This window comes from Zonotrichia leucophrys, chromosome 2 (assembly GCF_028769735.1).
Source record: "Zonotrichia leucophrys gambelii isolate GWCS_2022_RI chromosome 2, RI_Zleu_2.0, whole genome shotgun sequence".
Classification (NCBI taxonomy): Eukaryota; Metazoa; Chordata; class Aves; order Passeriformes; family Passerellidae; genus Zonotrichia; species Zonotrichia leucophrys.
In genome coordinates, this window is record NC_088171.1 from 83890711 (window position 1) to 83912440 (window position 21730).

At 39.5% G+C, this 21730-nt stretch overlaps 1 protein-coding gene across 3 annotated transcripts in view; it reads right to left on the reverse strand.

The window, feature by feature from the left end:
- Positions 1 to 11105: 11105 nt before the first annotated feature.
- GRB10 (growth factor receptor bound protein 10) overlaps positions 11106 to 21730 on the reverse strand; it is a 145727-nt gene continuing 135102 nt past the window's right edge. For all 3 annotated transcript variants that reach the window (XM_064705570.1, XM_064705571.1, XM_064705572.1), the window contains 6 exons: positions 20577 to 20654; positions 19802 to 19918; positions 18868 to 18934; positions 17799 to 17886; positions 15032 to 15125; positions 11106 to 14219 (listed from right to left, as the gene is read on the reverse strand). In XM_064705570.1, the coding sequence (XP_064561640.1) occupies positions 14073 to 14219; positions 15032 to 15125; positions 17799 to 17886; positions 18868 to 18934; positions 19802 to 19918; positions 20577 to 20654 (591 nt within the window). In that variant the 3' untranslated portion in view covers positions 11106 to 14072. The remainder of the gene's footprint in view (positions 14220 to 15031; positions 15126 to 17798; positions 17887 to 18867; positions 18935 to 19801; positions 19919 to 20576; positions 20655 to 21730) is intronic.

Below are 21730 nucleotides of genomic sequence, written 5' to 3' on the forward strand. Positions count from 1 at the left end.
CATTTGTGAGATACAAAAACTTGCAGTGAAAGAGTATCATTCCACCATCCCATTATCCCCCTGCCCTCTCTCCTTTTTTCCTATTAAAGATGCAGCCATAGGAACTGGGGAGAGGAGCTAGGAATGTCACATCTTGAATAGTCAGTACAGAGTTACAGAAGTTCAGTACAAATAATCTGAAGTAATGCAGGATACAGAGAGGGTTAAGAAGTCCTAAGGGTCAAGCTTAGTCTAACCAATGTTGGTGGCACTGTTGGATGAAAACCTCTGTTTAATAAGTATCATGATCAAGAATAGCAAGAAGTTTGGATCCACTAAGAACAAGTTGGAGAATTAGAGGAAAAATATTCTAGTGACTTTTGATCAATTGTTGGAACATTTCTCAAACATTCAATATTCTCTCAGATTTTCACTTTCAAAAAGATTTCAGTGCCCTCCTGGAGCATAAGAGAAGATTTCTCTTCAAAGACACTTATGTCCTCTGGGGAAGATTAAAATGAGTGGGCCTGGTTAGCTTTGAAAAACAGAACAACATGAGAGAAACCAAGGAAAGGATAAGAGAACGAAAGAGTACAGGGAGAAGACAAAGAACTTCTTTCTGATTTTCAAATTCTAAAAGCCCAAGAGGGACAATTCTGGAAATTAAAGACAGCATATTAAAATTAGACAGAAGGAAACACTTTTTCACATCATGTGTGGTTAAAACTGTTGAAAATATAATTACCACAGGAAGAATTACAGTCAAGAACTCAGCAAGATTCTGATGGGTCTGCGGATGTATAAGGATATCAAACATATCAAGAGCAATTTAAAACTGCTGGAAGGCACATGTATTTCTTAAGGGAAAACTGTCCAAGCATTTTAAAACTGCACAAAGACATGTGCTAATCAGACCAAGAGACAAAGAAAAAGATCTCTGCAAGATAATGCACCCACAGGATGCCGTTAATGAAATGACACCTCCTCTGAAATCCTTTGCATTCATTCTCTCTCCCTCCCTTTAAAGAAGCAGCACAGAAAAGGACAATATCTGCCACACTGAAAGGCCATTTCCTTTACGGTATTGTCCGAGATGAAAAGGTGCCTGCCAGCCATTCTCCCAGACACTTCAGCAGTCTTCAGCTTGTCCCATGTGTCTGGAAATGTATATTTGCCTTGAAATTCATAGAGCTGGTTCTACGATTAGCTGGATCCTTTCTACTTCTCAGAGCTCAGATTGTTTTTAAAAGCAGAAGGCACCATATGTAGTATATCTGTAATTTCCCATCTCGCTTTTTTGCATGACTAGTCACAGTAATGATGCTTCCCTCTTGTTATGTCACATTAACTGTACCTGCGCTGTCATGTGTCAGAAAAAAGAAAATCTAAAAACTGTGAGGTTTATTCATTTAAATGGAACAGTTTGTCAATAACATAACTGAGTGCAAGTGAGGCCAAAACACAGGGAGGTGTTATAAATGACTTAGCAGCAGCATTACTCTGATGCTGAATTTATAGCCTTCCTAAACAATACACTCTACTGCATTTTTCTCATAGGACCTCTTTTTGCACCATTTTAGTCTGCTACTTAAATCCTGTCTACCAAGCAGGAAGCAATTATTCCCTTCCTTTTTGTAAAGTGAACTCCAAATTATGTGCCAGTATTGCTGACACCAGTGCTTGACGTTGCCCTAGCAATCAGACAGTAGATGGTACTTGGTATATATAAAAAAAAAAAAATTAAAAATCTGAAGCATAAGGAATGTCACAAACCCCAGTTTGGCACGACTGGCTTGAAACTCTGAAATGCTAATAATAACCCTGACTTAGGGTTATACATATTCCAGTTTCTACTGGAATGCACAGTTGCTGTTACTATGGCTTCAATTGCCTCCAGTGCTAAGATCAGATGAGTCCCATGTCCTCCCTCCCTATGCTCCTTTCAGTGACCGAAACCTTTCCACTTTATCTTTGTCCAAAACAAAACCTTCCTAACCTCTCTGCTTCATATCCAGCCTTGCAAAGATGGGCTGTACCTAACAGATGGGGAGATACATCCTCTACAAGAGGCTGTTTTGATGGGTGACACAGTACTGGAGTCACATCTTTGCCTTCAAGTCATCCCATGTTCCTACACAGAGACTCAGGGCACTCTGCTTTACTGAGGGAGAAAAAATGAAAAAAAAAAAAAGTGCTGCCATTAATCCTTGCATCAGTCATCACCTTTTAAGGGACAGACCCTCTCTGTCTGCCTCTGAAGCTGTAAAAAACAGCTTCAGCAATACAGTAATATGTCTAATGTAATATAAGAATAATAACACTAAACTACATTTGACTCCATGTAAACCACCCAATCCCTCTAAAAACATACAACCAGGAAAGATAAAACTAATTTCTATTTACACCTTCACAAAGCTTAGCAAACTTGCCCTGAATTTTAAAACCAAATGTTCCTTGCAAAACAAGAGGAGAGTGGGGGGAAAAGGGGGGAATGATACAGTATTATTTAATAGTGAACTGCAAGAGCAAGCTTTTAAGCATACAGTGCTCTTGCCAGATCTCTGACAAAGAGCCTAAAACTAAAATCCCAATGTATTTTCCAAGAAATGATTGTTTGCCATAGCATTTCTTCTCCTGTTTATTCATTTGGCTTTGAATAGATAGCCATACAATCCACACAGATTCAAGAGAGGTGAAAAATGTACAACAAAACAGCTGTTTCATTCCACAAATTTTTACAGGAAAAATATCATTGATAGGAGAAAAAAATACAATCAGCATGAGCTGGCTTAATGGAGAGACACTCATTAGAGGAACACTGGAGGATTGTGGACATGCAGAGGCAACGGAGAGTTGAGGTGAGTAACAGGATTTGGATTAGGATATGCTGGAAGTAAATTGTGTTTGTTGTATAGGTTGAACTTGTTTTTTTTCACAAAGAAATAATAAAATACTCCTGGCCATGTATTTTTCTGATTATACAATATTTTATCTGTGATTGAAAAAATATACCTTTTTTGTGATTCAGAAGAATGAGGTGAACAGTTCTTCACAGAGTGAACTAGGTTGGAAAAGACCTTTGAGATCATCAAGTCCAACCTATGACCTAACACCTCCTCATCAACTAAACAATGGCACTAAGTGCCACATCCAATCTTTTTTTTTTTAACACATCAAGGGATGGTGACTCCACCACCTCACTGGGCAGATGATTCCAGGGCCCAATTACTCTTTCAGTGAAGATTATTTTTCCTGATGTCTAACCTAAACTTTCCCAAGCATAGCTTAAGACTGTGGCCTCTTGTTCTGTCAGCTATTGCTTGTGAGAAGAGACCAAACCCCACCTGGTTCCAAACTCCTTTCAGGAAGTTGTAGGGAGTGATAAGGTCTCCCTTGAGGCTCCTTTCCTCCAGGCTAAACAACCTCAGCTCCTTCAGCCATTCTTCAAAGGGCTTGTATTCCAGGCCCTTCACCAGCCTTGTTTCCCTCCTCTGGACACATTCAAGCACCTCAACATCCTTCCTAAACTGAGGGGCCCAGAACTGGACACAGCATAATGGAAAGAACAGAGTAAGAAACACACACAGAAATTTCCCACTGATGTGTATTAATTGGCCAAAGAAACTCTCTTCCGACTTTAAACAACCTTTAGCAATTTCAGCAAGAAATTCCAGTTTCCTCACTTTGTGTGGCTGATGGGGGATGCACATTTTGAACATCAAAATTCCAGGATGCTCTTCCTTGAGGCATCACTCACCCAAGAAAATCTTTCAGCATGTATCACAGGTACACTGCAAATCTGGTTTTCACTGACTTTCCATTATAGTATCTTTTTTCCCCCTTTTCTTTACCATTGGCATAAGCAGTAAATTTCTGTAATGTAAACAGTGATTATCACTTTATTTCACCTTTCCTTTCCCAATTTCAGTATCTTCTTACTCTTCGAATCCCAGCAATGCTATAATAATTTTTGCTGTTTCACATTTAGCCCCAGATAAAATTGGAATGTCGACATATGAAGATCACTGCAGTCCCTGAGCAATAAACAGGATCTCTACAGGACCATACAACTCATGTGACGGGTTTATAAACAAAACCAAGCTCAAGGACTAGGAGCACAAAATTTTCAAACAAGCAAGAAATTTTTTTGACAAAATTTGAAAAGATTAATAAAATTTCCTTGTCAGCTGGTATCCAGCTCCAAGACTGCCCAGTACACCACCATCTAGTACTGCCATTCCTCCAGACTGCTTCCCTTAAGCAGCAGTACCCTCAACTCAACTTTTAGCAGCAGTTAAGGAGAGGTTTTCTTAAAAATGTTGTGAATTGCAAAGCTTTGATTTCAAAATACTTCATGAACTCCTGAAGTATGTGCTTTCACCAAAACTGGCTTAAGCACATATCAATTAAAATATTTACATTTAGTATATTATGCTGTACTTCTAAACACTCACTACTTTAATACCTTACAAATTACGTGGGTTTGTTGGATCAGATTATTTGTGAAAGTGCAGAGGTAGCTTCACTTTCAGAAATTACTGAATTTATCCTTACCTTTTTGGGGATTTCACTCCTTTTCCAGGTATCTTGGAAACAGGTATTGTTTTTGGTTCCCTACAGTTAGTTCCCTGTAGTTCAAAGTCACCCTGTGAAGAAGAGGTCACCAGAAGTGGCTAAGGAATTTTAATCTCAATAAATTTCTACGGCTTTTCCAGCAACTATCGCAGCTTCACCCTGCACTCCTGTGTTAACCATTAACCAGGTGTGCCCCTGTGTCAGCTTTATCAGCACGGGGAAACCAGAAAACCTGTGGGCTCATCCAGCTGCAATTCGCAGCCATTGCAATAGGAGGGACGTGGGATTTCTCACTTATTCACAGAGCCTTGGGTGAAAAATCCAACGAGACGTGGGATGCAGCGAGCAGCAGCTCCAGCACACCCTGCCTCTGCCGGGGTTGTGCCGACAAGGATGTGTCCATGCTATGGACATGTCTGGGGAGTCACATGAGCAAGGCAGTGGGAGAATTTGGGAAACCCAAAGCCAGAGCTCCTGGGGCGGTGGCTGCCTGTGCCTCAGGGCCCTGCCGAGAGGGCCAAACCCTTATGTCCCTGTGAAAAATGTGTATTTTATGATTGGCTTTTCGCAAATATTAAAATGAATATTATATGTGTTGTGTTAGAAAGTAATGATGTATTGATTCTCTTAAGTAGTGTGTTAAATATAGTTTTGAGTTATAAAAAATGTTACAATAGAAACTACGCTATGTAGGATACTTTTTTTAAAGAAAGGACTCGCAGAGACATAGCAGCCACAGGACACCTAAATCTTTCAGAGAAAAAGAATTTATTGCCCTCTTATCAGAAGAAACAAACTTCTTCCCGCCTCGAAGGCCCTATCAGGATTCAGAGGAAGAAGTTGACGATGACCAGACAGACTCCTGTGTTTGAATGGAATTTATGCATCATGTATGAAGTGTATGAATATGCAACAGGCTATTGTTTTTAAGGGTTAATCCTTTGTTAATGGGTGTCCTTTTTCGGGCTCCTGCTGCCCAGAAAAAGGTACCCGGACATCCGTAACTCTTTGTTTCTATTGTCTCATATTGTCCTAATTCAAATTGTCCAAATTATTACTCTAATTGTATTACTACTTTTAAAACCATTTTATTACTATTAAACTTTTAAATTTTTAAAAACAAGTGACAAGCGTTTTTCACATCCCCAAACCGGGGCACGCTGCTCTTGGCGGGGACGGGGCGGGCGCCAGTGCCAGCCGTGCGCCAGCGCTGCCATTTACAACAGCGGCCCCGCCGGAGGCACCCTGGGCGGGCTTGGAGCTGTTTTAGAGCGGTTTCACAGGAGACGAGGCCAAGGCTGCCGCCACAAAACAAAGGAGCCCCAATCAACGAGAACCCCGCTCCATCGTGTGGGGCAGGCCCGGGCTGCACGCCCTCTGCCGGCCCGGGAGCCCGCCGTGCCCGCAGGCCTGCGGCCTCGCCAGCGCGGCCTGCTCCGGCTCCGGGCTCGCACAGCCCGGGCTCTGTGTCAGCTGCCCGCGCTGATGGGACTTTCTCTAGGATTTAGACTTATCAGAATCGGAGAGTAGAAATCAGCAAAATGGGGCTCCATTGTGCCCAGGTCCTGTTTGTCAGAGGCGGCCCGCAGCCCCTCCGGGCCCCTCGCAGGGCAGCAGCTGCCCGGGGCCAGCAGGGTGAGCCCCTCACTGGGGCAGGACAGAGCCCAGCCACCTCTGACACCTGCTGCTGGGAGACAGCAGGATCCTCCAGGGCGGGATGGAACCCGGCTGGCACCAGCATTTGATCTCATTGATGCACAGAAATGCTTCAAAGGCAGGAGTCAAAGCAATGGTGCCAGACTTTTCAGTGGTGCCCGGAGTCAGGATGAACAGCAATAGCCATAAACTACAACCCAAGTTCCACCTCAACATAAAGAAGAACTTCTTTACGTTGAGGGTGGAAATGGCCTCTCAGAGAGGTTGTAGAGTCTTTGTGTCGAGACAATCAAAACCCAGCTGGACATGTTCGTGTGTAGCCTGGTCTAGGTGACTGTGCCATAGCTTGGGTGTTGGGCTGGATGATCCCCAGAGATCTCTTCCAACCCTAAAAATTCTATGATTTACTCTTTCCATTCTCTCTCTGCCTGAACAGCAGTGGGTGGCTTGGGAGAGCCTCAGCAGCTCCCAATGTGCCCCCCACTCCTAGCCTGCCCACCCCAGCACAGCACTCTCCCTCCAGCTCCACCATAGCTTTCAGTAAGAAAAATCACCTCACTTGAGCAGGTGCACGCCCCTTTCTGTTCCCCAAATGTCAATAGTGTAAGAAAAACCTGTGTTTTACCCCAGGAGAACCCTTTACAACATGTCCCTGTGCACTACTGAACAAAAATGCCCAAAGATACCCATTTATATGTAACTTTTAGTACAGTAATTTCTGACTTGAAAGGGAGTAGCACCTATTCTGTTTAATGCTCAGTCACCTCGAAAGCTCAGTTCCTGTCAATTACGACCCAGTTTTGAGGCTGAATGAAGCCAGACACTACTCTTGAACAACTTCAGAGCCCTGATGGACTCAGCTCTGCTGTGGCAGCCCCCACACCTGCAGCAAACCCTGCCAGTGGCAGGCTGGAGCAGGGGAAGGTACACGAGGACAGGAAAGCTGTTGCGGGCATCCCTTCCTGGGGTGGGGCGGTAGGAGGCAAATTCAGTACTTACAGGGATGTTTCCCTAAAGGCAGCCTCCAGCTGACTGTAGAGCAGGTTTTCTTGGTTGCTCCTCAGGTCTTATGTGCTAGCTTGAGTTGCTACCTTCTGTATGAGCCAGCCCTCATGTGGGCACATTACTGGATCAGATAACAAGTATCTCTACCTACCTTTGTATCTCTATCTAGGTAGTGGACATGCAGGGTAGATGTACTTATATATGTGCTGTCAAGTAATGATTCTTCCCCTGAAGATTGCTCCTGGCACTTGGTGACATATGACCAATGGACTTCCAGAGAAAAAGATTTTTGTAGTTATTATCCATCAGCTGAGTTTTCTCTATCATGATGTGATAGAAGCCCTTTGTGAAGCCATGTGAACTTTTTCCACGTGCTACGTTTTGTGGTGGACAATACAAGAGATTATATGAGCAGTTTATTAAGAAATATTTCTGGTTTTCCTGAACTGATCCTCTGCATACTTCAGGTGACTTGTGTATCAAAAAATACCATAATTGTTTTGTTTCTGCTCAGCTGCCTATGTTTATCTATAAATCTATTATACTTGCTCATTGAACTGTTTTATTATATATTTGATTGTTCTTCTGACCTTCTTGTTTGGTCTTCCATTTGCACTGCATCCTAAGTCTCCTTTTCTGCTGTCATTGGAGTTCCTGCTCTCTTACACTTTTAAGGGGAGAGGATGCAATCCCTTCCCATGTACATGCACTTCTCTGAAGTACTCTGTTTTCTAGAGCAGGTCAAATGCTTGTTCCAGCAATTGTTTTTAAGTATTTTGAGGCAAACTTTGTGAGCCTTTAATGACTTTCACCCTTGTTCAGCTAGCTGTTTTCCCAAACCTTACTATCTAGTGAAAAAAAAACGCCAAAAAAGTGTTCTCTAAACCAATTCTATAATTACAAATTTACATTCTTTAATAACTAGATGTGTTGTGGAGTTACTTTTCAGGAAGCTCTAATCCTCACAGCTTGGCTTGTTTCTGTATTTGTTTTTGATTCTGAGAGTGCTACAGCAACCTTTTGAAAACTAGGAGTTGGTAAGAGTGACACAGCACATTTTTATCATGCACAAATCCAGCAGCAAAGTATTATGAAAGAAATCGAATAAGGCAAAGGTATAAATGATTAAATTATTTAAAGATAGGATGTGCCTAAGGGTTTTTTTGTGGAGCAGTGATATTGTACACTTTCAGGACTGTGCTTAGCCATTTGCTGTAATCATCATCATTTTTAGCAGTACCATAGTACCAAACTCTCACCTTCCTTTCTTCTGATGGCAGTTGGATGGGCTGTTTTGGAGAACAGGCAGGTTGTAGAGAACACCAACTCCACTGCTGTTTCTCTCCTTGGCAATGCAAGATGCCAGTCTTAATGCCTCTGGAGAATGTGTTTCAAAGGGCAGGTACGATAGGAGTCCCTATGTGGAAGTGTCTTAACAAGTTTGGGGAAGAAGAGGGGAAACTGACTCTTAGGGAGTGGTGTGCAGCACTCAGGGCATCACAACACTGTCTTCTTCCTAGTCACACCCAAACCAGCCCTTGGACAATACTGCCCAAGAGTAATTCTTTTCTCCCTTCCATTTCCCTCCCTGTCTCTCTTCTGAGCTCTGAGGAGTTGTACCTCTGAGCACAGCCAAGCTGAGATTCAGGGCCCATAAAGCCAGGCTGTATTTTTGCTCAGAGCCAGCAGCTGTTTGCAATTGCACCTTCCTATTCCCAAATTGTTGCACCAGGATCTTGCAAGCAAGGGATGAAAACCACCTGATTATAGAAAAGCATAACAAACCCGGGCAACTAACAAGTGTTGTAGGACCCTGTTAATCACAGCTTAGTGTCCTGTGTGCACCTGTGTTCCTTGCTAAAACATCTGCTGGTATCTGTGCAAAATGATGAGCTATTAGAGCAGAACTGTCTTTGGGCTAAGGGTTTGCAATGTGTTGTGTTACACAAACAAATTCGTTTTCAAGTCTCAGATGTGCCTAATCACAATATCTAATGAAAATCATATAGGCCTTGGACATAGTTGTGGTTATGTTGGATTTTCAAATACTAATTAAATTGTGCTTCAAGTTAAGGAGGGAAAACTTAGGATTTAGGATGCAGAAGCAACCCAAATGAAGGCAGCATGGATATTACAGAGGAAGGCGTCTTTTCTTTCCATCTGCTGACATTGTTACTGAAGTTTCCAAGATGTCAGAAAAACAATGTCTGAGACACAAAGCAGTCTACAGACTGGACACTGACAAACCAGATTAAAGCATTACTAAATTAGCAATAACAAAGACCAAAAGTTCAACTTGAAGGGAAGTGGCTCATCTGGTGATGTTTTTTCATCTGGTTTTGCAGGTACAGACTGAAGCAACAATTTAGTGTTAAAGGAATCCTAATTTAAAGGTTCTTTGTATCAGGATGAAAGTCCTGCAGCTGCATGCTGTATGTAAAACATGGGTCTGATAGGAATTTATTTACAGGCCCAAATGCATTTAAGCTGTTTTGTCTGGTGAACTTCATGCTAGAATGCGTAATGTGGGATCAGATGTCTGATCATGTCTGTTGTTCTGCAACTAATGAAGTACAAAATTATCAGGCAAGTAATTAAAATCTGTACCACAGACCCACTTCTGGTCCAGACTAATTTTGTACTGGTGTTGTTCTGATAGCCTAAGTACCCACTGCTAATGCCAAGGGCCGGATTTCACAGGTTTCATTTTGTATCTGCCACAGAGGTGGGCAGTTTGGACAAACATGCTGGCAGGACTACCTTGCCATGGGGCAGGCTGAAATCTTTTTACCATGTTGCCTTTTTTAATGCCATTTTCTTGTCTGTTCCAAATGCAATATATACAATAAAGCAAGGTGGGGTTTTGATTTTTATTGTTTGTTTGTTTTTTTTTTTAAACAGGTTTGTGTAGAATTATTGTCTGTGACTTTTAATGATCATAGTGGGAGTCAGTTTCAATGATAGTATGGCCTCCTCTAGCCAAGCAGGACATAGGCATCTGCAGTCCCCTTAAGCTTAGTGAAAAAAGTAAGGTACTGCATGGAGGATAGAGAATTCTAAGCAGTGTAACTTGCATGTCCAGATAGAAAAAAAACTTGAGGAATATCAAAATCAAAAGAAAGTATTCTGCCTCTATGTGCTGATGAATGAATTTCATCATGCTAACATATGAATTAACTCATGCTATAGTGCAATATGGAGACACAGCATGCAGAAACCAGACTAGAATGCATTTGATGGCTTCTATGAATTAACAAGGAGGAAACAGGAAAGGATTGTGTCAAAAAAAATAAAAGTGAAATATTCCCAACCTTCTGTTTTTCTACCTGCCAGAAGAACCACCAAACCCTCCACCCCACTCCTCCACCCCCCTGGAATTTTTAAGTAAAGATGTGTTTTGTGCAGATGGTGCTTTTCCACCCAAATTCTGATAGACCACTCAAATACAAGGACTACAAGGGTAAATAACTGCTTTCTGGAAGTACTATTGAAAAGTTTTCTGATCCAACAGCTATCAGGCCAATGAAGTGTTTTATGCAGAGTGTGCATGTTCGATGAATTATAACTTTATGACCTGAAAGTTGGTCATAGTGTGTTCTTCGGACATGATTCTAGCAGCCTTCCCAAATGAATACTATAAATATCATAGCAGAATATCCCCAGTATTTTTTCTCAAACAAAATGAGTGAATAAGTTGTTTGCTAAATAAAATGCAGTCTATCCTAATAGGAATCTTAAAGACAACAGCCAGAATAAAGGTATCTTGGGGATTGTGTTTTCTTCTTCACGCTTCTTAAAAGCTGCTTAACATGACCTACTCAATTAAGCTGCATTAAGGCAAGAGATACACAGTGTACTGATATATCCAAAGGACGACATTCATTCCAATATAAAATGAATAGCATTGTATTAACGTTTATTTCTAATTACAAGAAACAGAATATCAGTCCCTTATTTGTACAAAAATACCTGAAAGATTACAATTAGGTTCACAAGCCAAAAAGCTATTTACAGTATGAAGCAAAGCATATTGAATAAAGGTTTTGTCTCTTAAGTTAATACCTTTTGCATTCCCTGAAACTTTAAACTTTATTCCATTTTACAGTCACTAAATCTTGCATTGTGACAATATAATTTACGATAAGCAAGTCTTGCCACTGGAAAGGTGCATTGATTGGTCAAACTGTCAGGTATTTAGTGCAGAAAAGATAAGACAAAACATCTAAACTGAGGCACGTGTTTCTTCAAGATTAATTAACAAATAAAAAGTTTTTTGTACTTTAACACCTATCGTAACATAACTTAACTAGTAACCTCATTACCAAAATGGTTTGGCATTTTCCTTCTCAACATATTCAAGATTGCTACATGAAGTATTTATTTAGAAAATAAAATCACAGGCAAAAAGATAAAAATTCAACAGGCTCCAAAACAACCCTGAGCATCCCCTTTACATTCATGTCATTTAAATACAAAAATAAGAGTCAAATGTCCTTCAGTCCTTGGTATTCTGAGCTGGCAGCCAGCTGAATCTGTTGGAAAACTAAGGTGGCATTGACTGTTTTCCAGCAGAAAGAAGACAAAGCAGTGATCTGCTTAAGTAAGATTGTTGCCACTTTGAAGGTGGTCACTTTCTCAAAACAGCTCACTTTAGCTGGGAAGAGTACAAAATACTAAGTCAACCATCTACATACAAAAATCATGGTTCATAGTCAAACTTTTATTCTCAATTTAAATAAGATGCAAAGTTTTTTTTTTATAAATATGAAACACTGCAAATACTATCTGCCTACTGGGAAAAATGCATGGTTGTCACTAAGCTATGTAAACAGAAAAACTTAAAACTACAGCATAAATGGTCTTATTAAACTGGTAATGTAGTCAATACAAGTATCTTTTTTCTCCTAATAGGGGCCAAATAGAAGCATGCAAAGTGAAGTCAGACTTAAGTTAGCTTAATTTCAAGGTTTTAAAATACATTGTCTAGAAAGCAGGAACACTCGTTTCACTATGTACAATTAAAAAAAGCAAAAACAGAACAAAACAAAACAAAAACGGCTTCTACTAAAAACAAAATCAAGTTTCTTCATTTTTAGTATCTAGACATTAAATGGAAAAAAATACTAAATGTGTTCTGTAAACTAAAATACAGTGTTTCTATACCATTGACATAGTTTAAGCTGATATGGACGACTCAGGCAGGTTATGGTTTGTCTTAAGCTATTCTTAACACTACATGAAGACCTAAAAGTGTAGGATTGGTTTTCCTTCTTTACCTTTCAGATGGCTAGGATTTCAAACCCAGTGGCAAATATTAAGGATTAACTAGCCTGTGTAGATAATTTACCATTTTACAAATGTTCCGTTCTGCACTACACTCTGCAAGTTCCCAGGGTGGAATACTTCTCACTGTGGCTAATGGCATCAAGCACTGGGAAGTTATTTCAGTTCAGACAGCTGCTGAAGGAATGGTTGGTTGCAACTGCAGGGTCAAGGTGGGACTTGTCTGACTTTAATACTGATTTGTCATCAGATTGAGTTATTGAGTAAACATTAAAGAATTCATTTAAACATTAACAATAAAGTAGTTCTGATGACAAACCAGCACCAGAGCAAGATACATGCTTGTCTGCCATGGGTACTGGTGTGCAGTAACACACATGACACAGGGATCACCAGTTACCTCAATGGATGATATTGCCAGCAGTTACTTCACAATCAAATCTGTTTCTATTCCCAGCATGTTCCTTCTCACCATGTAAACTTTCATGACCCTACAAGAAGCAGAAGGGTTCAGTTCTTCTTATGCCCTATCCCCAGGAGAGCGTTGTCACTGTAGCTTTACTCTATTGAAAGAGCTCTTTGAAACAGTCTGAAAATTCAAGGAGCTATAAAGCTAAAAACACTGGTTTTAATTTTTTTTTTATTTTGTCATACTAAGACTACCTGCAGAAGAATCTTCTCACAAAAAATGGTGGTTCAAATACAAGTGTAGTCATTCAGTCCTACTCTATTTAGTAACAGTAAGGTTCCTCAGGAAAACAGTCAAAAGGCTGTAAAAAACAAACCACCACTCCAATAATAAAAATTTGTGCATAGAATCTAATACAGTCTCTGCATGACTGGATGCCACTAATATGCCATCAACATACTACAGCCATAATGCTACAAGTCAACAGTTTTAAGAGTACATATATTGGTGGTATGTTCTTTTAGAATTGTATCCTCATTGCTTCTTCAAAGACACCGGCAGATCATTGAACCTCAGGTCTCCAGAGAAGTACTGAGACATACGCGCGCGCACACACACACTTCTTGATTTTCTTCTAGATCCTTTTAGGCTGAAGCATTCCATACATTTTAGGGTGCAGATTAATACCCAACTCCTGCATGAATTTTAAAAGCCACATCAGCTCCTAATATAGGCTGCATACAATATCCGAAACAAAGTAGGAGTGCAAAAAAAGTGATCAATACAAAAAGTAAACACACTAGTCTTAATTGTCAAGATTATTCCAGGGCAAGAGTTCTTTTCAAAGATTTCTCTTCACACTTGTTCCTGTTAAGTGGCCCAGCCAAGATAGTTTCCAGTTTTGTTTCAAATTTACTCATTGTTTTACAGACCCTCCCCCCATTTTTGGGATGCTGGGACACTCAGCAGCAATCACTCTTAGGTGTTAGACAAACCAGCAATCTTGGTCTGTTGGCACCTGTCGAATCCATCCCTTTCAGAGTCCCAAGGTGCATAATATTTATTTTTTTAACCAACTTACAAATCTGCCAATTCCCCAGTGTCAACCTTCTCTTACAATTACTCTTCTATCAAATCCAGTCTTCAGCAAGAGTCAGATTTGAGGTCATAAGGCCACTCGGATGCAGTGGTGTTTGAGTTTGCAGGGCAAGACTCCTTTGTTTAGTTGATAGAATTCAACAAGCTGGATTAGATCACTGAATTTGGTGTTCCCATCATCCAGACTGAAAAATATCTGTCCATCATCTTCACACTAGGAAAACAAAATATCCTTTTCAAGTTAGGCTGCACATGAAGAGATACACAAGTGGAAAAACTTAGAGAGTACCACCAGTGTGTGACATAAATAAATGATGGGCACTTGGTTGGAACTCAGTTGCATAAACAACCCAGTGCCTGCAGTTCTTTATGAAACTATGCACAGGGCTAGAAAAAACATACCTTAACCCAACTTGTAACATTTTGCTTATGAAAGTGAAAATTTGTCGGCACAGTAATTGAAAGTTGTACAGATGTCACTGGCATTCATTAGATAAAACAAAAATACTGCAAAAGGGTTTGTTAGCTTTTTCTAAAATTGGCCAGCTAAACAACACAAGAGGGCTTGGAACAATAAAAAGGTCTACATAATCCTAAATTTTTCATGCTTTTTTGGATCAAGATAAAATCAAATTGCTTTCCAACATCTCTGTGTAATGTTATTTGAAGCTCAACATTATTGGATAACCTCCAGAATAAAACTTTTTAAAGTTTCCTGAAGTTATTCTATGTTTGCTTAAGTGAGAAGGGAGACAACAACTGCTGTTGTCTCTGACAGTCACAGAGAACAAGTTCTGTGCATTACACAGACTTGTGTAATGCAGTGACTTACAACAGTTTTCCAGCAATGCTAACCATTTGACTGATTAAAGAATATTCTAAAGAATATCTGTTTATGTATTTGCTAATGGAAACTTCCTTGTTAATTGCAACAGTAATTAATAAGAGATCTCCTAAGATGTTGGCAAAAGCTTAATGGTTTAAAATTTTGGGGTTTTTTATCAGTATCAAAAATAATCTACTTACCGGCAAGATTTGAAAATGCTTTATTTTTTGATGATGGCATAACGTAAGTACAAATGCCTTTGGATTGCTTTGGCTGTCCCGGAGAAGAAATAATCTAGGAGAGAACATTTTAAAGAACAAATTGAATATCCCCATCTGTTTGTTCTTAAATAATCAGAACCACTAAGTAATACTGTGCCATTGCCGAATTCTTCTTTAGTTGCGTTAAGAGGTGATTTTGTAACTGGCAATTTACTTTCTACCATGGCTAAGCAACATTAACAGATGAAGAAACAAGAAGTGCAAGATACATGATGGTACTTAGTCCCCTAAGAATGTAGCTATGAGGCTTTTTTTAAGGTTCCCTCTAACTCAGCTTTCTACTAATGATTTGTACTCTTATGAAGAAAATGTTATCATTTAATTCTAGAGAAAATCTGCATTTCTGTAGATGAGAAAGTAATATATGGGAATCTGTTCCCACGACAATATCTTGCATCAGTTTGCAGAAATCCAGTGTCAACAAAACTATGTGTTGGTTAAATGGCTGCAATTGCACAGAAACAGCTCAATACTTTCTTAAAATTATTTTCCAGTTAAGAAGCTTCCTAATTATCAAGATGGGAAAAACACACACTGATTTTTACTCCAGAACAGTCACAGTATTTTCCCCTCAGCATGTGGAAAAAAATGTACATTAGGTATACAGCTACCAACATCATACACCATGTAGCTGTCACTTTTAAGTTAACCCACAAAACTGAAGTCCTACCCCAAATGGACTTTATTTAACATCCATAATGGGAAGAGGAGAAAAAAAGCTAGATAAAACCCCCTGTGTTTCCTCCCCTTGATATTTATGAACTAAGGAAGCAGATCCTCTCCATGCCACGGAAAGAAAGAATATACCTTTGCAGAAAGCTTATAGCACAAAGCACAAGAGAATTTTAGAGATGGCTGAGCACAGGACTGGAGCAGGCCTCTTAATTGCTGACCACTAAGCAAGGAACACACTTTTCCAAGGTGCAGTTAAAAGAACTGCTTGTAGTCTTAAGAACCCAAAAGATTTTACTCCAGCTCTTCAGAACTGATTGAGAAATGTCAGTACCAGAAAAATGCACCATCATAACCAGAGTGACTTCAGTAGTCAGGGACAGGCATGTCTTGCCACTCTCAGAAACCATGCATGGTATTTGAACGTTCCATTGTAATCCTAGGAAGACCAAATGTGTGGAAAAGGGACAAAAGCCTTTATAAATTTGCATCCCTGTGAGGGAGAAAGAGCCTGCCCTGTGGTTGCTGCAGTTCATGCAGGTACCTCTCAATTATATTTCATCTAGCTGTTTCGTATCATGCATGGTAAGCTGGTGGCACAAAGCAAAGGTCTGCACAACTGATGCTGCAGCTGTTTACTCAACCTCTGGCAAGCAACCAGCTTCCACACAAACAGTGGCTACCAAGAGAGATGCACCCTCAGCAAGAACTTCCAGAGATATCCCAGACAGCAGCATCAGTTGCCCGTGTGCAGTGTTTAGCCTCTTCCATAAACCATCAGGACACTGTTAACTTTCTACCTTCTTTTGTTCAAGAACACACAGAGCAGGAAAACATAGGCAAGAATTTTCCCCCCTGAAAATCATGATCCTTAGATCTCAGAGCACTTAGGTAACCTGGTTCTTTTGTCACTGCTGGTGGACCTTACTATGGCTAAACTAACCAATTTTTACATTCCACAGTAAGTAAGCTGATCAGGCACAAATTTAACACAGCATCACACACATGAACACATTTATGAATTCCTCAAGAAGGATGGGCCACCAGATTCCTAAGGCAACAAGACAAAATGAGCCCAAGATTGTACTGCGAGAAAACCAGAAACACAAAAGTCAGCAGTGCTCCTTTGCTTTCTCAGCTTCTCTTTTCTGTTGAACCTGCTTATCTAAAAGCCCCTGTCTAGCCTTAGACTGGGAAAAACTCCCCAAAAATGAGCAAACACTGCTTGATGAATATATATATATATATGCACTACCAAGTTCTACTTCCCTTATGTATTTTAGTCTTCAGAAAGATTAGTGTTGCTTCTGAATCAGAAAATGCTGAAGAAAGGTTTCAACTTCACTGTCTCCTCTGATGCCAACATGGATAATTCTACCTTAACCCTGAGAGCAATGAAGACAGTGAACCAAAGGCAACCATGCCTTTCCCATCCTACAAATCAACAATGCTGAATGCAGTTCAAGCAACTTCCCTTTGATAACCATAACTCCATATAAATAAGGAAACAGATGCTCAGAAGATACTTAAATAACAACCACAGACATTTAAGAGAGTGCTGGAACAGGTACTTTCATTTCTTTGCTCTAGAACAGAAATAGCGAGCAAGCACCATTAGCTCCTCTGATTCATGCAGAAGAGCACGGATGGCTGATTATAAATTTGTTGGCAAATGCTTAGGTACAGCTTTGCCTGAAAAATATCTCCTCAATGCATATTACAAGAATTAACTATATTTAAATTCTAACATCATCTAAAACTTGACTATTTCTGTTGGAAAAAAAGAAAGACAATTAAGTGTATTTTAAGATTTTACTTTTCAAATTAAAAGTTAGGATGCACTCCTACAAGCACACACTGACTTTTTGGAATCCAGGCAGGTTATAACGGGACTACTCAACAATCACGTTACTCAGAAATGCTCATAAACCTGTAGATTATTACAGCATAAGTTGTGCTCTCATCTATAAAGTTTACTGTCAGATCATAAATGCAGAGCAACAAGAATACCTACCCATCTACAAGCCCTTGTTGCTTAATAATCCTGTGAGATTCTTCTCTGGAGATTCTGCCGTGAAACCAGTGCTGTGTCCTATGAATAACTGGAGGTGAGAGGAAAAAGAAGGAGAGGATGGTTAAAAATAATTACACATGCAACCATTTTTTCCACATACTAATTATTTAAACATTTTAAAAGTGGGTATAGATCTCTTACAGAATATAAGGTATCTTCCATCAACCTATGTAAAAGAGAATCAATATAAAAAATGCATCTACTTAATATACCAAGTAGAGAGGCATCATATCTCCATGTATTTTCCAATTTTTAGATATACAATTAGGTAAAAAAGAGAAGTCTCTTATAATACTGCCTTCTCATAGCTTCTTGAATGTACTGGGACTAACATTCCTTAGAACTCAATGTATAAACTAATGAGTTAGAAACAAGTCCCTCTAAATATCAGATAAAGAAATGCACTTTAGATGGTGCTGTCAAGAGTCAAGTTAGCCCCCAATATTTTTATCTTTATTGTTTTGTTCTTCAAATGGTATTTTAAAATTCTGTTAACAGAATAGCAATAGAAAATAGCTGTGTTTCCTCCAAGAAGGCTAGGATATTAATATGAAATTCCCTGTTGTTTTAATAAATTTACAGTCTCAAAGAAATGTTGAGGACTTGCATATTTTAAATTTTTCAATTATTATGGAACAAATTCTGTTTGAAAACTCTCATTTCTACTCTTTAAAGATTAAAAGGTCACTCACTGACTTTCCTTGTCCCAAACGGCAAATTAACTGCTGGATTCTTTTAAATGGAAATACTTATGGAGTGTCTATTTTTACAAAATAAGAGTTTAAAAAGACAAGTCCTAAAGAAAAGCTTGAGTGGGTCATCAAGGGAAACAAGTTCCTTCCATAGTGTCTGTATGGGTAGGCATGTTAATGACACAGGAGCTACCGATAAGGATTGGATTTGACATCAAGGCATTCATACTACATGGCTGCACTCTGTGTCTACATGAAATATACCTCTTTACCCACAGAGACCTCTGATACTATGGTTACAAACCATCAGAATTTACCTGTACTCAGTGTGGAAGGATGGAGTGGACTTTGGCTACCCAAGATGTTCATTCTTGTGCTACGTTTCTACAGAGAAAATGAATTACCGTTAAATCCACACTAACATCTCGGGAGAAGAGAATTAGTGCACATGCAATATAGATTAAATTTACAGGAAACTGGGGGCTGGGCAGATTTAATGCAAGGATGAGAAAAAGAAATGCAACTTTGAAGGGGGCTAATCTACAAGCAGCAGCTCATTTCAGTTGGCTTAAAACACGAGCCAGATGTTAATGATGAAAGCTCAGTATCTTAAAAAAAAATGGAAAAAAAAAAGACAGAAAAAAAGAAAAGACTGATATGTTTCTGCTCAGGCAAAACACCAGGCACTCAGTAAATCAAGCAGTATTTCCCTCCCGTACATAAAGCACCAGCTAATGCTTCAGTAATGACTCCTTTTCCCTAAAAGACGAGCATGTGGGAAAATTTGTACTGCAGCTGTCTGTCCACAAGACACTATAAACAAGTTACATCAGTTTTCATTGCAAGAGGTCCTGCCTCTTGTATATTCTGCAATTAAACTTACTGGGAGCAAGCCATTAGTCAGAGCCCCAGCCTCTTCCATGTGGGGAAGCATTTAATTTGACATATTCCTCCTCAGACACTGGTTTTGCAAACTGGCAGTAAAGTTCTGGTGGGTCTGCTTTCCCCCTCAACTTTCCTCTGGACACTAGGGGGACAGAGAAGCAGTGGTAGAAGGTTGTTGTGAATGTGACAGTTTTGCTAAAGATGGATATTGACTTTCAGATCTGCATGCTTGCAGTGTGATTGCTGCAGGTCGGAGCTAAGCTATACTGTGACCAGCACTGCACTAACATCATAGCACACTCTGTGTTTTGGCTCTCAACAGACACTTACTGATTGCAAAAATAGAAAAGAAGAGAAGATAGCTACCCTCCAAGCATGTCCTTCTTCCAAGGCAGCACTCTGTGCTTCAGCAGGATTTTCAATAACTCTTCCTATTTGTCCCGAAAAATCCATTGCTACTAGTGAGTTTTCAGATACACTTCTCTGAAAAGGAATTTTCACTTATTTCAAAAACCAGGGAAAGGAAAAACCAGCTTGAGAGTTTCACTTCAAACTGTTTTGGTTTCAGAAGACTGTCCAAAGTCCTCCTTCAACAGCACAGAAAATACATCTTATTTTTTTCTCCTTTCAAAAGATTCACAGACACAAAAATAGATGTTTTTTCGACTGTAGGGGAGTGAGACGATTCAAAGGCTCAGAATAAAATCTGTTTGCTCAAGTTGCCCACTTGCCCTATTACTATATTCTAGTCATTTTCAGGGCCAGTTGGGACCCAAATATAGGCTCTTCCCTTTTAGGTAGTTAACAGTCAGCTCTTGGCCCAACATATTTTAGGAAATCTACGTGTTAGTTTTGCCAGACCTAAGCTGGCTTCTGCAGAGACAGCCAGATGTCTCTCTGTGCCGTACATCTCAAAGAGCGTGACGTAGCCAAGATTTTTCAATCATGTGGATCATGTAAGCCTAAGATAATGGAGAGCCAACCACAAAAACTGTACTCATGCAAAACATGAACTTTACATTGATTTGCTACACAATGCTGAATTTACATTTCTTAGTGTAAAATTTTCCACTTTTAAAATGCAAAAGCAAATGTATCTTTTCCAACATCATACATCAGTGAGGTAAAGTTCATCACTTACTACTGGAGTGGAAAAGTGTGGAAGCATGGCTTTTCGTTGCTGGGGAATTCTGTAATTCTGATACAGTAGCATTCCATACTGCCAACAGAAACACAAAGACAGTATTATTCAAATATATGCCCTAGGAAAAAAACGGTAGTGATTTCTTAATACTAGTTTTACACTGGACCAAGGTCCCAAAGACATTTGTATTGAGTAATAGTGACTGGCAGGTGGCAAAGACTAAATATGCACAAAAAGTTTTATTTAAAAAAATACAAGCTTGAGTGATATACACAGGTTATTTTTGCCACTCTTGGCTATGATCATGTTTTCTTTGTAGAACACAAGCTTTCAGTCGAGATCAGAACACACATATTAATTGCCTTCTTTTTACCCTCTAGAACTTAAAGAAATTCTGCACAAGACATTCAAACTCAGTTTCATAATGATAAAAAATAAGAATCTTTCTAATTCACTAGCTCTTTCAATAAATTTCACTCTCACTTTGTACTTTTCCCATCTTAAAAAAAAATAAGGTGATTGAATTCCAGTCATGCCCTTGGTTGAACATGATGAATTTTAGCAACACTTGTAGCTAGGATAGGTAAACAGCTACTCAGTGCCTTCCCTAGAGGCAGTGCTGAAGGAGAGCAATATTGCTTACTGAATGTTCTAACTGAAACAGTTTATACAATTTCCTAACAGGGTAATAGAGGACTATGGAAAGCTAAATGAGTTGGTGAATAAAAACAAGCGCTATGGACACAGCCTTGGGGCAAAGCCTTAATTTTCACTGACTGTACATCTTTAATCATTTTTTGTGTGTCTTAAAAACAAAGTCATTTTTTTTTTCAGTACACAGGACATAGTAAGGTAGAGAGAAAAACAAAGCAGTTTTCAAAGCAGCATATTCAGAAAAAGACTTAGAACCAAACCAGAATTTATGCACATTTTCCTATGAAAATCAGGAAGTTCTTTCCTTCAAAGCACACCGAATAGTCAGCTTTCTCCTCAGTTCCCTCCATCCTGCTTTCAAAAAGCAGTGAAGCTTCCTATCATATTACCAAGAAATTTCATTGTGTGCTCTCAGATATGAGTAACTTTCACCCAGATATAGGGTTACTTATTTTTGTTACTTCTTCTAATAGAAAAATGGAAAAAATGGAAAAAAA